Here is a 19,226-nt window from a genome sequence, read left to right on the forward strand (position 1 = left end):
GCTGCCCAGAGAAAGGTACCCAGACATCCATAACTCTTTGTTTCTATTGCCTCATTTTGTCCTAATTCAAATTGTCCAAATTATTATTACGGTAATTGTATTACTATTTTTATAACCATTTTATTACTATTAAACTTTTAAAATTTTAAAAAACAAGTGATTAGCGTTTTTCACATATTGAACATGTGAATTTACAAGTTCTTCCTCTAGCAAACACATGGGGTGTAGGTGAAGACCTTTGCAGAACGGCCAGTCACAGAGACCTGGTTTTAGGAGACTAAAAAAGAAGGTAAAAGGTACAAACCAGCATCAGCTTAGGTTTTCACATGTTTTATTATTCTCTGCTGGCATCTCTACTGATGAAGGCTAAATAAAGATGCCCTGACTTTCAGCAGGAAACAGGAAAAGGAAGAAGACCAAAGCACTAATTCTATGGCTGTCATACAACTGCCATGAGTTTAGAAATCATCCTCTGTACCAGAGTAGAAAAGACCCTGAAAAAATGCTGTGGCCATTGGTAAAAAGAAAAACTGAGTATTTACTCACAGTGCAAATGACATATTGAAATCACTGCCTTTCGTTTTTATACAGCCCACTCTTTTATTAGGATTGCAACAATTAACAAGTCAGTATTAACAGCTGAGTGCCTCCTGGTATCAGAGGCCACGGTGCAAGGACAGTCTGGAGCACAGAGGGTGTTTACATGTCTTAGCAATTGTTTTGATCATTGCCAACTTTTTGGTGCTAACCAATATTTCCTTTTGATGAACCACAGATTTCAGAGGGAGCTTTATTACCTGATTTATTTCATCATGTACCAAAGTTTTTTAATTGGGTTTCTAAAGAAAATTTAAACAAGTGTTTTCTGCTGTAGTTAGCAAGTACTTCTTTGGCATATGGTTACTTAATCCTGCTTTAAACTGTTGCTTGCTCACTGGAAATTATTTTAAACTGCACAAAACACTTTATGTTTAAGGCAGCAGAAATTCTAGGTTAAGCAAGATTCTCTTGAACCGATATTTCTTTATAGTGTTAGTCATTCACTTTTTCAGTAAAAATTTTGTCTTTTTATTTCTGAAAAACTAAGTTCTTTGGTGTTTGTCCTTCTAAACTAACAGTTTGCTAAACCTGTATAATACAAACAAGGGTACTGTATTTTATCAGATTTTGGGTCCAGAAGGAATTTCTCTTCCTTCTCCATCTATTTTTAAATATGCTCCTGGAATATTTCCTATCCTTTGGAAGAACACTTTCTGGTGATCTAAAATAAAGGGTGGGACAGAGGTTGATTCTTCAGCAATATTGGACTGCTATTGAATTTCCTGGATAAGATTCCTCTCATTACTGAAAGATAAGCAAAGCAGCTGTCACATTATGAAGTAAAAATTCTCCCAGTTTTGTCAAATGCAGAAAAGGTGCCACTACATTTTTGAGCTGTTCATTTACTCCTTATGTAGAGCTGCATAATATCCCTGTGAGTTAAGAGTATAACTTCTTTCTCATTTATATTCTAAAGACCTTAAAGTACTAAGATATTCTGGTCTAATAATTGACTGAGAAGTTATATGAACTTTTTTCTCTTCTGCCTTTCTGAATAGACTGGGGAGGATGTACCCAGAAACCTGAAATCTTGAAATTCTTCATTTGTAAGAACTTTTTTTTTATAAGCTTAATATATCATCAGCAAGACTATTCTTTGTCACAATTTTTTTTTACATAAAGTATTTTAAAAATTTCCCAAACCAACCAGATAATAGAACAATATAAAGAGATTTTAAAGTGTTCTGGTCCTTTATACAAAATGCTTCATTTTGTGAAACTCATGTGAAGTTTGGAATACAAAGGACCATATAAAAACAATACAAATAGCCATGAATACTTGTAAAGGGCATAAATAGAAAGGGCTGCATTAACATTTTGTTGTTTGCAAGTTTTCTTATTATAGTCCCCCTTGAGTTTTGTCAAGATCACTTTGAAATGCATTACATTAAAGTAACCAAAACATTTAGAGATTTTTTTTTTTAATGTGTAGGACAATGCATTCTGGCTGATTACTTATTTCTCTAGGCAATGCTACTTTACAATGGTCATAAACACAATAGTATATAAATATTCTCAGTACTTCATTTCTGTAACTTTATGGAGCAGCTCACAAATTGAACATGATGCTAAAATGATCATTACAGTCTTAAATGCCAGAGTGTTCATCTAACTCTCAAGATGAATGTAGTCTTGATTTAGCAACTGAATCTCTTTACAAATTGCAGGAATTAAAATCCTCTTGAGCACTATGAAAAAGCTGAAATTTTGCATGCTTTTACTTGCACTGCTTTGAATAAGCTTCAGTCCTGTCAAAGGTGCTTAGCTACATGAGTTGTCTTTCAGAAGCTGTGAAAAAAGGTGACTTTTTGGAGAGCTTTTAGCATCACAGGCTAATTAGAAACCACAAAGAAACCCACAACTAATCCTGTGACCAGTTAGGACTGAGAGATTACAGCCTCGAAGCCTTCCATAAAATCTAGGCTTTTCTGATGTGTCTCAACTAACAATAGTTCAGTGTTCCCCCCTGTATCATGTGTATCATTGCTTTGTGGTCTTGTATGTTTACCAAAAAAGTCTCAAAAAAATTTAAGAGTCAAAGTAACCTTTGATCTTAGGCATATAAAGTATACGTGGCACAGACTGAATGCTGAATAAATAAGGGATTTTTCCCATGGCTATCGTAAAATATTTAATTTAGACAATAAAATTGCTTATATGAGATTCCTTAGGGTTTTCAGTGAGGCTTAACTGCTGTCAGCAGCAGACTGCTGAACAATATTCTCACCCCAGCAAAATCTGTATGTGCCCACCAGTGAGCATGTGAGCAACTAACGCTGGGAAGGATTCAAGGGATGACTTTGACAGCCTTTAATACAGCAACTAATACATGGTTACATATCTTCTGATGGAGTGAGCTTTAATGTGTTTGGTTACAAGCAGGAGGGAAATGAAAAGCATTGAATTCTGTTGCTCAGATCTTTGCTGTAAGGAATAATGCATAAATATCTCTTTTCTTCTTGTAGTATTTGCATGCTTTGCAAAGTGTAGTGTACAAAAAGGGAGAAAAAATATCTTAGCTTAAAAGAAAAACTTGACTGAAATTTCACTTTTTTTTTTCTTTTTTTTTTCTTTTTTTACAAAGGAGAGAAAGTGCAGCTGCATGGAAAGTAGTGTTTGGGATTAGCAATCTTGATCATCCATCAAGTTTCATGCAGACCCGACTAGTGAGGACCATCATCCTCCATCCACGCTACAACAGAGCAGTTGTAGACTATGATATCAGCATTGTGGAACTTGATGAGGACATCAACGAGACAAGCTATGTAAGACCTGTCTGCTTGCCCAGCAAGAACCAGTTGGTTCAGCCAGACACCTACTGCTACATCACAGGCTGGGGACACATGGGCAACAAAAGTAAGCTCAATGTTCCTGTGACTTTTGAAAAGTAAGAGTATTTCTGTGACTTTTGAAAAACATGTGAAGCTTCTACTGAGTTAATCCAATAAGTGATAATGTTACAAACTTTTATCCATTTATACTATTACTGGATCTTAGTAAATAACGGGGAAGTGTAACTACTCTTGAAGGGATCAAGTTGTGAATATAGTGTCGCTTTTTCAAGCAGCAGCCTCAATTTATGCTCCTTAATACATACTTAGACACTGACTTGATTTTTAAAAATATTGAGGATCTGGAAACTTCTATCAAGAAAGTCCCCCACATTAGTTATGATTTTACCCATCTAAGTTGTAGTCAGAACAGTATTGCAAAGGTAGCACCTCTTCGGAAACCCTCTTATTTCAGAGAAAGCTGGGGACACTGGAAACACTGGCATAGAGTCTGGATGAACAGGAGCATGACTCATTTCATACTTGTGAGACAATTTATTCCACAGTCACAAGTGTTGTTTTTGTACCTCTGACCAGAAGGTTAGTGTGTTTTCTTGTTTTGGGGCTGCCACAATCCTTGACAAGAACTGTTGTGTTATGTAAATCTTTGGTCAGGCAAAATAATTCTGCATGAATAGTATGCAAATTAGTCTGGCCCCAGCAGTTTTAGTGCACTAGCCATTGTGTTTCTGCCTTTGCTATTATTACAGTAATTACTAGGGATGGCTTTTCCATACGCTGGGTAAGGAAATCTTTCTTTCTGTATTGCTTCAGTGGAACTTCAGTTGTAGTGGCCAGTTTAGATGAGGTAAAAATTAAATTGGATATGTGAATGGTAAGCTGTTTACTGGCATCTCTACCCATCTAAAATATCTCTATATGATGTCAGGAGAAAAACTCTGACAGGTTCTTTTGTAGATTGGTAAAGGGTTTTTGTTCTCTAATGTGGTCAGAGTTGATTTTAAAGGTTTTATGCTGGGAAGCATCAAAACCCACCATGGCTACATAGCATTTAGTAATGCATATCCTAGGTTGAAAAAATTTGATTAGAATTTGAGCTCATTAAGTTGCTTGGACTAGGAAGAAGTCTTTTATTGTCTCTTGAACATATTACAATAATTTCATTAGGTTCAAATCCTCATTTCCCGGTACATTCTGTAAGTCAAATTTACCCAAACATAGCCAAAATAGTTCTGATTATTACCAAGTTTTACCATGACAGACACCAAGAAACAGGGAGGTCCTACCCTGGAACAATGAATCAAACCTATTGTCCACTTCTCTCACATTACTATTTTCCAGCCACTACTGCCCCCATCTTAAAAGTCACAAATTGCAGCATGTCAAGGTGTGAATGCTCAATAAACAGCAAATGTCACACCAGTCCTTGTGTGCTTAGTCCTTCTCCAGAATGCAACACATAGTGCTCCTTACATTTAATACATATATAGAGAGCAATATTTATAATGTATCCCAGTGGAAACGTTTGTCATACCTCATGGAGTCATAATAGGTAAGTATTTGTGAATTTGTGTATAGTAAACACCTAATTCTGTTTTACAGTGCCTTTCAAGCTTCAAGAAGGAGAGGTTCGCATAATTTCCTTAGAACAATGCCAGTCATATTTTGACATGAAAATCATCACCAGCAGGATGCTGTGTGCAGGCTACGAATCTGGCACTGTGGACTCTTGCATGGTAGGCTTCTCTGTAAGGAGAAACAGAAAGTTTCCAGAAACAAAATTGCTTTTAGAAATAAAAATACTGTGAAGTTAATTAGGTGTAGCATACTTTATGTATTCTAGGAATGACAGCTGTCTATTTATATACTTGAACCCAACTTTTATCATTACTATTATTGTTAATATTGGTGTAAAGAATTAATCTTCATGCTGGTGAAATGCTGCTTGAAGACTCTAGGGTTTATCCTTATTAGTTAAATTTTTAATTTTTATGAGCCTTTTGCAGGTTATTTTTTGTACAAATGTAATGGGTAATAAATACTAGTAATGCTGCATGTGGCTACACAGTTCAGCAGGTTTTTACAGCTGAGTTATTTGCTAAAGGCAAATGGCTGTGGGAAATGTGATATAGCTTTAATGATGAGTGCTGGCCATGTGTGTAATAGACTGATTTTAACTTTCCTATTGCAGGGTGACAGTGGAGGACCACTTGTGTGTGAGCATACTGCCGGGCGCTGGACTCTGTTTGGTTTAACATCTTGGGGCTCTGTCTGCTTTTCCAAGGTTTTGGGACCTGGAGTTTACAGTAATGTGTCACATTTTATTGAGTGGATTGAAAGACAAATATATATCCACACCTTTCTGCTAAACTAACTCCAGATGGTAAGAATTGTGCTGACAGACAAAAGAAAAAAGGAATCAGCCCTTCAACACTGAAAGTTTTGCAGTCCAGAAACTCTGTGAAAAGGAGTTTCAAGCTCTATCTATTCTTGTTGTGGAGCTATGGAATATGCAGTGTATGTTACTGGTAAATCCTCTGCTCATGAATATACTTTGTGGTAGAATTAATAATCCTTTTGACTTTTCTTTTAACTGTGTTGTGGTGCTATTCTAAACACTGCAAAAAGCTTAAAAGAAAAGAATCAACCACTTTCTGCCTTTTAGCTATTAAAACTAAGCAGTAGCACAGACTAGAAGAACTTTTTAAAATAACCTATTTTAATACTATTCAGTTAGTAGCACATGCATTTTCACTCACTTCTTGTGATGAGGAAGGAATTTTGTGCATTCATGTGGCCCTGCAGGACGTACATTCACAAGGACAACTCTCGACAGGGCCATACCACATGCTGGAGGGTGTGGAAGAGATTGATGGGTTTGTACATCCATGTGGCACAGGACACATCAAAGCACACATGCAGGTCTCCAAAGGTATGTAGCCATATGCTCCTGGTATGCCTGAGCTAGAGCATTCTGTCCCTCAGGGTGGTTCATTTGCATAGGCATACCCCTGTACTGTCCTGATTCCACAGTTTCTGTTCCCAGAGCCAGACTGGGCATCTCTCTGGGGTGATGCAGGAACCAGTAGAGGCACTAGAGACCAAAACTTTATTGTTCAGACTCTTTGTGGACAGCCTCTAGCACTTAATCTTCTGAAGTTTCTAATGTCCTAATAGGTCTAGGAAACACCCATGTTTCAGCAGCACTACACTGATCAGTGCATTTATCAAACCTGTGCCCCACTGGCTTTCCTCCTCACACTGTATAATGTGTTCAGCATACAAAGCATGCACTGACCATCTCCAGCCCTCTAAAAACCTAAGAGGGTTGGCAATACCACTGAAATGTTTTTTCCTCCTAGAGTCACCTAGTTTGGACATCTTGTGAGACATGGAAAATGCAGATTTAAAATGCAATAGATGCAGTGTGGGCACCGTCACAATATTGGGGAACTGGGTAATTTTTATAGGTCTCTTCTTGTACCTTGCATTTCAAGTTTAATTTTGACTAGCAAGGTAAAACTTTTGGGAAAAGGAAAAAAGCAGAAAGAGTTTGATAGAAGACTTGGGATTCCAGCTTCTGTTGAAATGAGTATTAGAAATACCAGAAGCAAAGTACAACAGCTTCACCAGCAAAGGCTCAAGGAGCCCAGCTCAAGTGCTTGGTAGTCAGATATAGAGTGCTCTGTGCAGTAGTAAGACACTGAGCCTTAACTCTACTTAACTCCAAGAGAATCTGGTTGAAAGAGATTATGATGGAGTTGGGCACCTTTTTATGGTGCTAGAGGGGAAGTATGTCCTATCAACTGCTGTAGATGATGTCCTGCACAGCTTTCAGCTTTTAGGAGGCCACAATAGGACAAGTCAGGAATCTGAGGACTACAGGACAAATTCCACTGGGGAACAATGCATTTAAAATTCGTGTTTTCAGTGCTGTGCCTAGTCCCCTGTGAATCCAGCCTAAGGCTCATAATAATCCTCTCTGCTACCTCTGGCATGGCCCCACGACAGCACGGCAGGGCCTTGTCAATAGCACGGCTGCTGCATGTGAAAACATGCATAAAAAAGACCTAACACATGGACATTTCAGGTACTATGAATCATGTTGCAACTCATCTCCAGAGCTCTATTGCTTTTGTGAAGGTTTATTTTTTATCCCCGTATCTTCTCCTTAAACATTGCTAACATTAGAACATTAGTCACACTAGACTGCGCTGTAGACATGAATATTAATAAATACTCAATATTTATATTATGGATTCTGAAACTATTTAAGTGATTATTCAGTCACTGTTTCATGCTCAGAAGGAAAACTCCTTGAGGCTTTGCTAGGTTTGATTGTTGGGGTTTTTTACTTTTAGTATCTTAAGGATATAACACTTAAAATACTCTTCTTGCCCCAGCTATAAATGAGAGAAGGCAGCTGTGACATGTTTATTTAGTGCAAGTAGATTACAGCTGAAGCAGGTTATTGATGTCCTTGCCTCAAGGATATGGAGGCTGGAGCTCTCAGTCCTCATTCAGCTTTCCTCTGGGGCTGGGATCTCTGTGGCTGTAGGGCAGAAAAGCTCTGAGTCCTGGAGCTGGTTCAAGAGTTCCCTGAGGTGTGGGTGGCCCAGTGGTTGTTAGAGCCAGCTGACTGGTGTCAGACAGGTTCTGGCCAGGTGTGTTTTCCAAAGAGGTGCTGCTCCAGAATAAGCAACCCAGCCTGGCTTCTCACCACCAGATATGGTCTGTGGTTAGCAGCTTTGAATTTTGTAAAGTGCAAGAGTACATAAAGTCATTCATGTAGATATTAGCATTACCAAATGATAACATGTAACTACACATTTTAATTACCTGGATTTGACCTACCACCAGTTTCCAAGCAGTCCCTCCCAGGAAATGAAGTATAGGCTTGCTTAAACATAAGGTCCAGGCCTGTCCTATATGGGATCAGTCTGAAGAAATTCCAGGCTGAACCCCATCCCAGATGGCTCTAGGAGGGAGCACTTGGGTCTTATCCTTTCCCATGACTGTGTCTGACACAACATTCCATTTAAAGAGGAAATTTGTAATTTTATAGATGTATTTTTATACGGGGTTTTTTATGTGTGCACATGAAATAGGCAAACATGCTCCTCCTTCCACTGTATCAAGCCTTTTCCTGTGTGCTGACACAATGGCTGCGATCACAGTTACGCTGTTTGTCTCACAGTGTAGCCTCATTGTAAGGTAACATTTGCTGGTTTTGCTTCTACCACAGCTGTATCTCCAGATGGAAGCAATGTCACTCTCAGTCAAGCCAACATGTTTCTTTCTAGTTGTACTAATAAAAATTTACAATCCTTTTCCAAATAGCTTCTGTTGAACATGTGTTTTAATCTTTAGAGAGACTAAACAATCATATGAAGGTAACAAGTTATAACTTTAGCAATAATGCCAAAAGTAGCCTTCAAAAGGCATTTCTGAATCCTTAGCTGACCTTTTTTAGCAGCCCTGTTAGTACTGCAGTACTTGTGGAGATTCTGGCACTACTACCACTGTGCAACTTTTAGTTTTTTCTGTGTGTATGCTTCCAATACAGAATATTACTAGGAATACTGCGGCTGACAACTACTCTGAACTTAGAAATCTGAAAAATTAAAGCTGCAATCAAATCTGCAATCTGAACACATTTTGTTCTATAATTTTGCTCTGGAATGCAATTAGTTTTAAATAAAAAATCTCTTATAAGTTGTACACAGAATTTCAACAACATGGTACACATGCTGAAATCAAAATAATAAGCAGACAGAAGCTTAAAACTGTTAAAATTTACCTTTCCACTGCAATAAGGAAGCCAGGACCATGAGGGCAAGAGTAACATAATAACAAATAATACAAAATTCACATTGAAATTCAGCTATGGGAACATTGTTAAGACAATCACATTTGGAAGTTGCCCATTAGCCTTTGCCAAGAGCCAGGGCTGGTGGGAGCAGTGGGTTCTCTGCTTTAGCTGGTCCTCAGCCTTATGCTGAGCCCCAGTGGGGCTGTGGAAAAAACAGCTCAGGCTAAACATCAGCTCAAACTGTGCCCCAGGTACAGACCAAAGCTCACTCTGCTGCCAAAATACTCAGCAAAGGCTGTGGCTGACTGCCACCCGCACATCTTTAGTACAGGTGTGGTTGCTGAGAAAGAAAAAAATTTAAAACATGTACTTTCTTCTGTAAGTCAAATACTGCACATCAAAATCAGAGTTAAGGCTGTTCTAGATGTAGCTGCAAAGTTTGGGGCAGTTGAAGGTGGTTCTTTTGGTTTGTTTTCATATTAAAGAAGTGTAAATGCTGTGCTTCCTTTCATGACATGTGGAAGGCACCTGTGAGATGCTCTTAAAAAGCTTATTTTCAAAATGGAAAAGTCAGATCATGCTGTGCCTAAGTGGAGAAGCAAGCAGGTGATTGTGATGTTTTCAGTGCTAAAAAAAAATAATAAAGGGAACATTGAACTGTTGAGAAGCACAGGGAGCACAATGCGTTTCCACCCTTCATTTGGCACTACTTTAGTTATGGCAAATTAATATTTTAAAGCTCTTCTTAAAGACTCATGACCCTCATCTCCCTTTCAATAAAAGACAGCAAGTAATCACAGCAAATGCCTTCAGCTATTTCTTCTGTTTGTCCACCACAAAAAAACCCAACAAACCCAACCACCACACCAAAAAAACCTAACAGTCAAACAAAAAAAATACCCAACCCAACCCCCAAAGCAAGTTTTACCCATAATTATGTTATGACCCAGACTGCTTGTTGAAATCCTCTAATAAAATACAGACTGTAGAGGGCAGTTTTAAGCAATATGGAGTACCAATATGCAATACACACACACACACACACACACACACACACACACACACACACACACACACGTGTTACTTTTCACTACTTCAAGTGGTACAAAAGCATTTACAATCTCAGCAGAGAGGAACAGTGTCCTGAAAGCCTCACTGCACTAAGTTGTGAGTAATGGAGTGCTGAGGCTTGTAAAGAGTCACATAATAGCAATTTAAATGTCCATCATGGAGCTGGTCCTGGGTCTAACAGATGACTCCCACTCATGTTTCTTCACGTCTATTTTGATGCCGTGGCTTAGTCAGAAGGTTTTGGAAGATCTTACTTACAGCTTTTGTATAAAAAAATGCAAACTCCTGACAGTAAATGATCATCTACCTGTCAAGTCTGCTGGTAGGTTCTGCTTCTGCAGCAGAGGCAACAAGAGGGCAGGTCACAGGATGGTGTTGTCCCCAGACTCTTTTTCACAGAGGCAGGGGGGACAGAGCTGAGGCCTGCACTCCCTCAGGTCACTGGAAATGCTGGAGCTCCCCCATCAAAGTTCAACATACCTCAGTCATAGAGTTAGAGACCTGTAAAACATGGACCAATCTCCTCTCAGTGGCCACAAGTGCAGAGAGGCCATGGATTTAAAGTGCAAAAGAAACATTCAGGTCAGATAATGAAAACAAAACCACTATTTGACTCTGAGGGCAGGAGAGCACTGCCTGTTTCTCTGCAGCTCTTTACAGCAGGATAACATCCACTAGGAAGGACAAGGGTGGAGCTGAGCCTGCCTTGGGACTGTGGAGCAGAGTAGATTATTTCACTTCATCCTAGTAACTCTCTTCCTGTATGATTCTGCCCCAGTACCAGCTTGTCTCCCTGCACAACTTGCAGCCTTGCAGCTCTCATTTCTTGAAGAGAAAGCTGAGATGTTCCACTTGGGAAATTTGGAGTATGCTCATGGCAAGGTGCCCCCACACAGCAAGAAGGATGTTACAGATAAACATCTGAAAAAGTAACTCAAACCAAAATGATCTCTTGGAGTTTGAATATCTGCCATCACTTCAAAGGCCTCCACTAACTTTATGTTAGAACCTACCAAAAACATTTCATCGTATGTTGAACCGAACTAAAAAAAAAAAAAAAAAAAATAATTCAGAAATGGCTGTCATCACTTTCTCCTTCCACTACTTTTCTTCTACAGGCTAAAAAAAGTATATTTTCTCTTTCTCCCCTCACTAACATTAGGGATAGAGTCAGTCCTAATTACATTCTACCTTTTGAACACAGAGCGGTTTTAAACATTTGGAACATGTGGTGACTGGCATTTGAATGAACTCAGCATGCCCTCAATATCTGCCCTCTATAGCAGCAGCTGTCCAGACCTCACAGTGTTTGTTTAAATTCTTTCAGAGATCTTAAAAGATGTGGAATATGCAATGTTGATCATTGATATGGAAAGCTCATGGTTCAATTAGAAAGCAGAGCCCTTGCCTGAAACATGGTGCCTAAAAATAAGCACACAAATCTGGGCAATTTGAAAACAGAAACTTTGAGAAAGTAACAGAACCAAAAAAAAATTGACTCAGCAGTAATAATTCATTAGCAGCTACAGTTTGAGGAAATTGTTTATTTCAACAGGTGCTAGTGAATACAAACAGATTTCCTAAGCTCCTCTCTAAATTGTCCATGTAACTTTTGGGAATGGAAGCAAAAAGGAGGCAATATTTTAGAGTCTGGAATCTAGAAGTTGCCACATGCACCTCAGCCACTTTTTGTGCAGTGTGTGAGCAGTGGGAAACTGGCAGAGGGCAGGACTCATCTATCTTGGAGACAGATGAACAACAGCACTTAAATGTGAGACATGCAATGCAAGATGCCTTCTTTTGAGCAGCCTTTAGAGACACTTAAGCTGATTATTATAAAAGCTTGGAGAAATTTTAAAACACTTGAGAGTGAAGAAGAGTGATGTTACCAGCTAAAAGCTGCTATTTGTAAGGGAAGACCTGAAGACAGACTGGAGCTCCTCACTGCTGCTGGCCAACAATTTTGCAGTACAGGCATGAGGTAGTTTTGAGAAAAGACAGCCAGCCAGCATCTGAATTGGGTGAGATAGGAAAGAAGTCCATTTTGGTGGCAGACAACATGAAATGGCACATGGAGTCAAAATGGAGTGATACACCTGGAGGATGACCTGACATGGAAAACAAAAGGCTGCACTTAGGGTTTGCTCTTTATGTGAAGAAGGCAGTGAGGGAGACATGTTACATGTGTCTCATTTGGGCTTCTCTCTTATGGTTAAAATGGTAATTGTCCAGCAGGGAGATGGCCCATGCAAGAGCCTGGTGAACAAACTGGACCACAGTGGTTATATAAATTACTGTCTACACACACTACAACATGTAATAAAAAGTCTTGAAACAAGCCAACCAGTAACACCACATGCCAGCCCTGTAGCTTCCTTCATTCTTCAGCAAGTGGTGAATCCCAGGGCATGCTAGGGTTCTAGGGCACAGTCTAAGGGAGGAGGCTGACTTACCTCAACTGGATTCTGCAAATCCACATTCATGCAATGTCCTGTCCATAACATCACGAGGTGTTATGCAATGTTGCATACAAGAAATTACCAGTATGCAAAGTCTAGTGTGTGAAGAAATATAAAAATAATCCAGACATTTAGACTGTGAATATCTTAATAAATTACAGCAAAGTCTCACAAACAAGGTTTTAAGGAAATGTGTTTGTCATCTACCTTGGCTGAAGAAAACAAAACCACAGCATGGCAGAAATCAGCAGTTATTAACTCCTGTGTTTAACCAGCTAGCATTCCAACTTTGTAAAATATAGTAAAGCATCTTCTTCACACAAAACAGAACTCAAAACTGCTCTGTGTGCTGGAGATACAGCACTGCTGCCCTTTTCAGAAGCACACACAGACACTTCGGCACATGATCTATTGCCACCAAATGTAAATGTATTAGTTCCCCTTGGTAAATTCAGTCTCTTCAAAGTTCAAGCCACTTGTACTCCCAGACTCATCCTGAATGTCTGGTATGAAGGAGGTGTTCTTTAATAACCTATCTCTTGAACAGGTCTGAAAAGGTGTTTTAGATGCTGGCAAAACACTGTCAGTTCTTTCTTCCTCTGATACAGCACCTGCAGCTGAGCTGGACGGCACAGAAGTAGGCTGGGGCTCCACCCTATAATTCACATTGCACTCATCTTTCCATCTCCTAATTTCTTTCCTCTGCTCCTTGGGGGACAGTCTGACAAGGTACTTGGCTCTCAACACCGGAGATGGAAACAGTGTTCCTTGGAGAACTCTTATCAAATACCTACAAAATAAACACAGTTACAAACAAGCTGTTTAAAAGAAACCCCAAAACTGTTTCCAGTGACTAAAGGAAACCAAATACCATTCAAATAACCCTGATACCTAGTTCTTGGACTAAAACTAGATGATCTTTAAGGTCTCTTCCAACCCAGGCCATTCTATAATTCTGTGATATTAGAAGTGACTTAACTGGCAATTTAGGTCAGTTTTAATCAAAGATTTTTGCAGTGGATTTTCAGGCAACAGGGCATCCAATGTCTGTCCTTCTGTAAGAGAACTTATTTAAATCTCCAGTGAAAGCCCCAGTCTCACTCCCTCATGCCAGAAGCTGCCAAGGACCCCCTGGCTTCACAATGCCCCTGAGTGGAGGCTTTTCAGCACCATACAAAGGATCATATCAGAAATAAACATTGGAAAAAAACATGCATGTGACAGCAGTAGTCCCATAATAGGTACTTCTGCTTCAAATCACTGCAGTAGAAAAGCTGAAATTAGCCACAACAGCTATAAATCTTCTGATTCCCTGTTCACACAGGGAGAGTACTTATGACTTAAGGAATTTCTAAATAGTTTGTGTTTAGTTCACCATGAAAACCACTGTCATCTTCAACAGCCACACATTGGAAGCAGCGACCAAGCTGAAACCTTTATCCTACCTTGGCTCTCTACAGCCCTACCAAAAGGTCTCAGAACAGCCTTTATCTAATAATTTGTCACGTAGAGGAGATTTACTGTGTGTGAAAGAAAAGGCACTACTGTCACCACCTGAACCAAGCTGAGAGCAGGGACAGAAAACCACGTGTTTCTTGCACCTCATGGTTCGTCATTCTGCTGAAGTGTGAACCAAAACCATCAGTCAGATCAGATCAGTCATAACCCCCAGTGAGTGCAGTAAAACTCTTGATGACATGCTTGAGACAGATCAGACATTTTCAAACAGGACTTAATACTTGGTGGCCATTGCAGGCATCTATAGGCATGGCTCTACCAGCTTTGCTGCTGGCAGGATTGATAACTTATACAGCCCATACTACAGCACTTGATCCAGAAACTGTGCTTAGATTGTGTCTAATGATACTAAATTACATCAGGTGAGCAGGAAACAGCTCTTATTCTCCTCAACTCTTCTCAGTATCTGTCTGTGCAATTCAATTTCAAGTCTCATTCTTTCTGAAATGATATAAGGGCAAGAAAGACACACAACACAGAAGAATGAGTAATTAGCACTGGAGGCACTTCACTGTAGGCTACAGACTTGAGTTCACACTCAGGCAGTGAAATGAAGATAGCTGTGGCTACTAAAGAAAGCTGAAGGGAAGGTTTGATGAAGTCTCTTTCACAGGTTTTCATGCGGTTTGGTTTGCTCTGTTGGCTCATTCAGGTGTCTCCCTGCTCACCATGCTGGAATCTTCCACCTCCACCCAATACAACTGCCCTTCCAGGGTGAATTAATTATTAAACTTGAACTTCAGTGAGACAAAAAAAATATCAAGACCCCTTATGAATCTAGTCAGCATGTTTCCACCCCACAAAGAAGCCTGTACATGCATTCTTCACTCTAAACACTCTTGTACTCTTGTACATATTTGTTACATAAATTTCAAACAGAAAATCATTTCACAAAGTAACACAGACTAAGCACAGTATTTCTTTGTCTATATATAGTACATGTCCAACTCTGGTCACTAATTTAACTGATTTGTATATAAATAAACCATAGCTTGGTTTAATAAATTAATGAAATCTTCATTTTTATTGTGGGATGCTAGGGAAGAAAGACCTAGCCAGAGTTTCATAACATCACTGACTCACAGAAAACTAATTCTGGTAACAGCAGTAATCTATAATTATATAACAGAAACTCACCTGGGTAGCAGAGCAATGCAAGTAGTCAGGAGGCAAACTAAGTAAAATACTGGGTCTGTCATGTGCTTTTCCATGATCCAGTAAAAGTCTGATTGTGGGTTGTGGGTTTTGTAGGTTGCTCCAACAGCCAGAGTGAACACAAAGTAAAACAGGATGCTGCCAACTATAACAACTGTATGTATCCATGTCTGCAATTCCAGCAAGGAAAGAAATAAGATTTAAGCTGTAAAACAGAAAGACTATTACATCTGTATTTACATGAACATGCACACTTTTCCTCCAAGGGCAGCTGTTGAAAGTAACAGAGGATACATCTGTTCAGATAATATTCCTAATTTCATACAAAACAATCCAGAAAGAATGGAGCCTTCTTTCTACAGTATACAGGTGTTCCAGACATTTAATTTTTTTAAATTCTCATAAATTCATAGCTTTTCATTCTTTTGTGAAAGACATTTGCCTCAGATTACTACCTCATTCACTGGCAGCACAGAAAGCTTTCTCAAGCAAATGGAGGTGAGATCTTCACATGACACCACCTTTATATATCTTGCCTGAGACATTGGTTGCCTTTCTACACTGGAGGTTTTCTGTAATTTTACACCTAAATGGCTATAGCAGCTACTAAGAAAACAACATTGTTACTGTTCTTACAGCCTGCCAACATTAAAAAATGCCAAACAAAACACATTTAAGTTCTCTAATCAGAGTGTGAATACATTCATGCTATATATATGTTCTCAATAAAGACATCTTAAATGTCAAATGTCCCAAAAGAACAGTGAAAAGACAATCACAACTTGAAATTTCATCCACTACAAAACAATCCTAAAAATACTTCTAAAAAGTCAAAGAAAAACCAAAATTCATTAGTAAGTGTCCTTCTACTGTACCCATTATTGTATTTTCTTTAAAGTTAAGCCAAACCCCCAAGTATTACCCTTGTAAGTACTCTAGATTTATCCAAGCTAAGGCCGATGCTTTAGCTTGTGCAGACTTGAAAACTGAAATAATGTGTCTTAGCATATCAGTTTTCCAGTTCTGGCATCAAAATACACCTCTGAGCTGTTTATCCTTGCCACAGAGAAAATCAATTCCAAGCATTCAAAATCAGCAATTTACACTGTTGTCTTTGAGATGCAAACTTTGCAAACCAAAGAAGTTTCAGCAGATCACTGGTGGATTTTTGACCATTTGCAAAACTGATCCAACATCCCCCAAACCACCCTACTTTAAAAGAAAGCAGGATCATTTCACTATTAAAAAATAATTCTGAGGCCCAGTTTTGTTAATTTTAGTCGTATTTCTATTAGTTCCAATGACAGATATGTTAGGAGAGCTCACATGATCACATAAATACAATATTTAGGGTTTGACCCTTTTATACTTATTCTGTTTTGTATTTGAAGACCTCTCTTCCCTTTAATTTTACTGAAAGCTGTATGCACATACTCTGTAAGGAATACACTCTTTTGGAAACAAAGTACTCACCACAGACTTGCACTCAATGAGAAGGTGAAACAGCATAATGAAGAGTGCTGCTGTGTTTATGGGGTTTCCAAAAGAAAAAATGTCTATGTCTGAGCCACAGTAAGTCTGTAAAGGAAGACAGTGGTCAGTGTCAAATATTCTTTATATACAGTCCTAACATGAAGTGGCATGAATAACTTCAATACCATACATATTTGTACATACACAGTTCAGTTCTGTTCCAATGATGATCTTAGTATACATTCATATACTATGGAATATACTAAGGAAGTAAAAATCAAATACTTCATTCCATTCTTTAATTTGCTTAGGTTTTAAGTAAGTCAAAATGTATAAATATACTCTGTAGCCAGCACTTACAAAGTAAGGCACAAAAAAGCAAACGAGACTTTGGTAAAAAGCATCCAGCAAGGTTATCCAGAAAGCTGAAGGCAAGTAAGCCTGTAAGAGAAAAACATAATGGCATTGTAACAAATTGAATAAATTGCTGCATCCTTAACTAGCATTAATTTTGATCTGGGGAAAGATTATCTACAGAAGTAATTCCAGTTAGTTTCCAAGTGAAAAAGGCATCTTTTGTGTTAGTACAACAAAGATCTCCCTCCACACTAATATAGCTAACTGTTAGTATTTAAATCAGCAGCCAGCTCTGGGAACTCTGATCCTGCAGCTGTGCCTATCAGAATGGATGTACCAGAGCTTTAGCTGAGTCCCAAGGAGGGGAGGGGGCTGATGGACAGGGAAGTACCCTGCAGCTTACCATCACTGAATACCAAGTCCCACCTTCTTCTATCTCCACCCCTTTTTGTTATGTGTGCTCTTTGACTCCTCTGTGAGCTAATTTGACCCATCAGATGTGAGAAACCAACTCACTTTTCTGCTGGAATAACACATTGATTCTTTAGTGAGTTAAATCAGCTCCTGGGAGGACCTGATGGGATAACTAAGCTGGCACTAGGAAAAGTTTAACTATATGGATGAAGAGGGAACAGGAAGAATAAAAGAAGGGAATAAGACTTTCTCCCTCAGCAGCAGCAGACTGCTATGACAGATCAACCACCTAGGAAATCATAGTTGCCTATGCTCAGGCTCAGCTATGTCCCCTTCCTTCAGGCACTGAAGTGAGACACATAGGTGAGAAGCCCAATCATCCAGGATGTCCTCTATGATTATTGGAGAGATGGGTTTTTCCAAAGAGCCTTTCAGCCCTTTTTTAAGAACTGAACCACTGTCTGAAGGTGATGTGGAAAACTTATTTGCCTTTCAGGAAAGTGCTTTAAACTACTGAAGATGAATCCCATTTACTGTTCCATTATTTTTTATGGTTTATACAAAGATCTACACTCATGATGTCATGGTGCAATATTGTGATGTTGCATCTTATTGCATCTTTTAAAGCATTTCTCTTTTTTCTATACTGTATTTAAGTCCAAGCAATTATTTCCATGTGCTTCCATGCATGAAAGGAAATTATAATAACTCCAACCACAGAGCAAGGAATGATGGGATGGACAAAAGACAAAAAAACTAACAGAAGATAAGGGAATAAAAAAGGAAAAGAAGAAAATATATTATGCAATGCAGTAATTCTGATCATGTTGCTTCAAAACCTACATCTCAGCTCAGATCACTGCATCGTATATATCCTGAAGATCAAAACAAATAATGAGGCCTTGCAACATTTACTTAAACAAAATTGACTGACAAAGCACAGACCTGCTCAAGCCAATCTACACAGGTTTGGATTGGTACCAAAAGAATACTTTGTTTTTCAAAAGTACTGTAAACCAAGAAACATAAAATATTTAAGTGTATATAAAAACAAAAGTAGAAGTCCACAAACAAGCAAACAATTTGTCCATTCAGTGTATAACCTTTGCCTTCTAGACCAGACCGAAACTAGGTTATAATAAATGAGACGACACTAGTACACAACATATTGTGTAGCTCCTTTTTTTAGTAGTATTTGTTAGAATAGAGTAGAATAGAACAGAATAAAATATTTCAGTTGGAAGGGATTATCTGCCTGACCACTTCAGGGCTGACCAAAAGTTCAAGCATGTTATTAAGGGCATTGTGGAAATGCCTCCTTAACACTGACAGACTTGGGGTATTGACCACATCTCTAAGAGCCTGCTCCAGTGTATGACCATCCTCTTGGTAAAGAAATGCCTTCTAATGATATTGTAGGATCTGATCATAAAGAAAATGTTGAGTTTTAGGTGACTCATATAGTCAATGTTTCCTCTTTCTGGACTATTAGTACCTATTTTGTCTCAGGCTCAGTATGTCTCTGCCTTCAATTGTTCTAATAAAGACATTATTTTAATTATTAAATATTTAGAA

The 19,226-nt window shown here is 38.7% G+C and overlaps 2 protein-coding genes across 2 annotated transcripts in view; one reads left to right on the forward strand and one right to left on the reverse strand.

The window, feature by feature from the left end:
* CORIN (corin, serine peptidase) overlaps positions 1–7,649 on the forward strand; it is a 111,796-nt gene extending 104,147 nt beyond the window's left edge. The window contains 3 exon segments of the mRNA XM_071432447.1: positions 3,185–3,456; positions 4,995–5,128; positions 5,584–7,649. Of these exon segments, the coding sequence (XP_071288548.1) occupies positions 3,185–3,456; positions 4,995–5,128; positions 5,584–5,766 (589 nt within the window). The 3' untranslated portion in view covers positions 5,767–7,649.
* Positions 7,650–11,791: 4,142 nt separating this feature from the next.
* Positions 11,792–19,226, reverse strand: part of ATP10D (ATPase phospholipid transporting 10D (putative)) — a 28,006-nt gene continuing 20,571 nt past the window's right edge. Inside the window, exons 18-21 of the mRNA XM_071432446.1 lie at positions 17,241–17,321; positions 16,881–16,985; positions 15,390–15,577; positions 11,792–13,524 (exon numbers count right to left, since the gene is read on the reverse strand). Of these exons, the coding sequence (XP_071288547.1) occupies positions 13,167–13,524; positions 15,390–15,577; positions 16,881–16,985; positions 17,241–17,321 (732 nt within the window). The 3' untranslated portion in view covers positions 11,792–13,166. The remainder of the gene's footprint in view (positions 13,525–15,389; positions 15,578–16,880; positions 16,986–17,240; positions 17,322–19,226) is intronic.

The sequence above is a fragment of the Agelaius tricolor genome, unplaced genomic scaffold (assembly GCF_023055355.1).
Source record: "Agelaius tricolor isolate 1412-34295 unplaced genomic scaffold, bAgeTri1.0.p SCAF_8, whole genome shotgun sequence".
NCBI lineage: Eukaryota > Metazoa > Chordata > Aves > Passeriformes > Icteridae > Agelaius > Agelaius tricolor.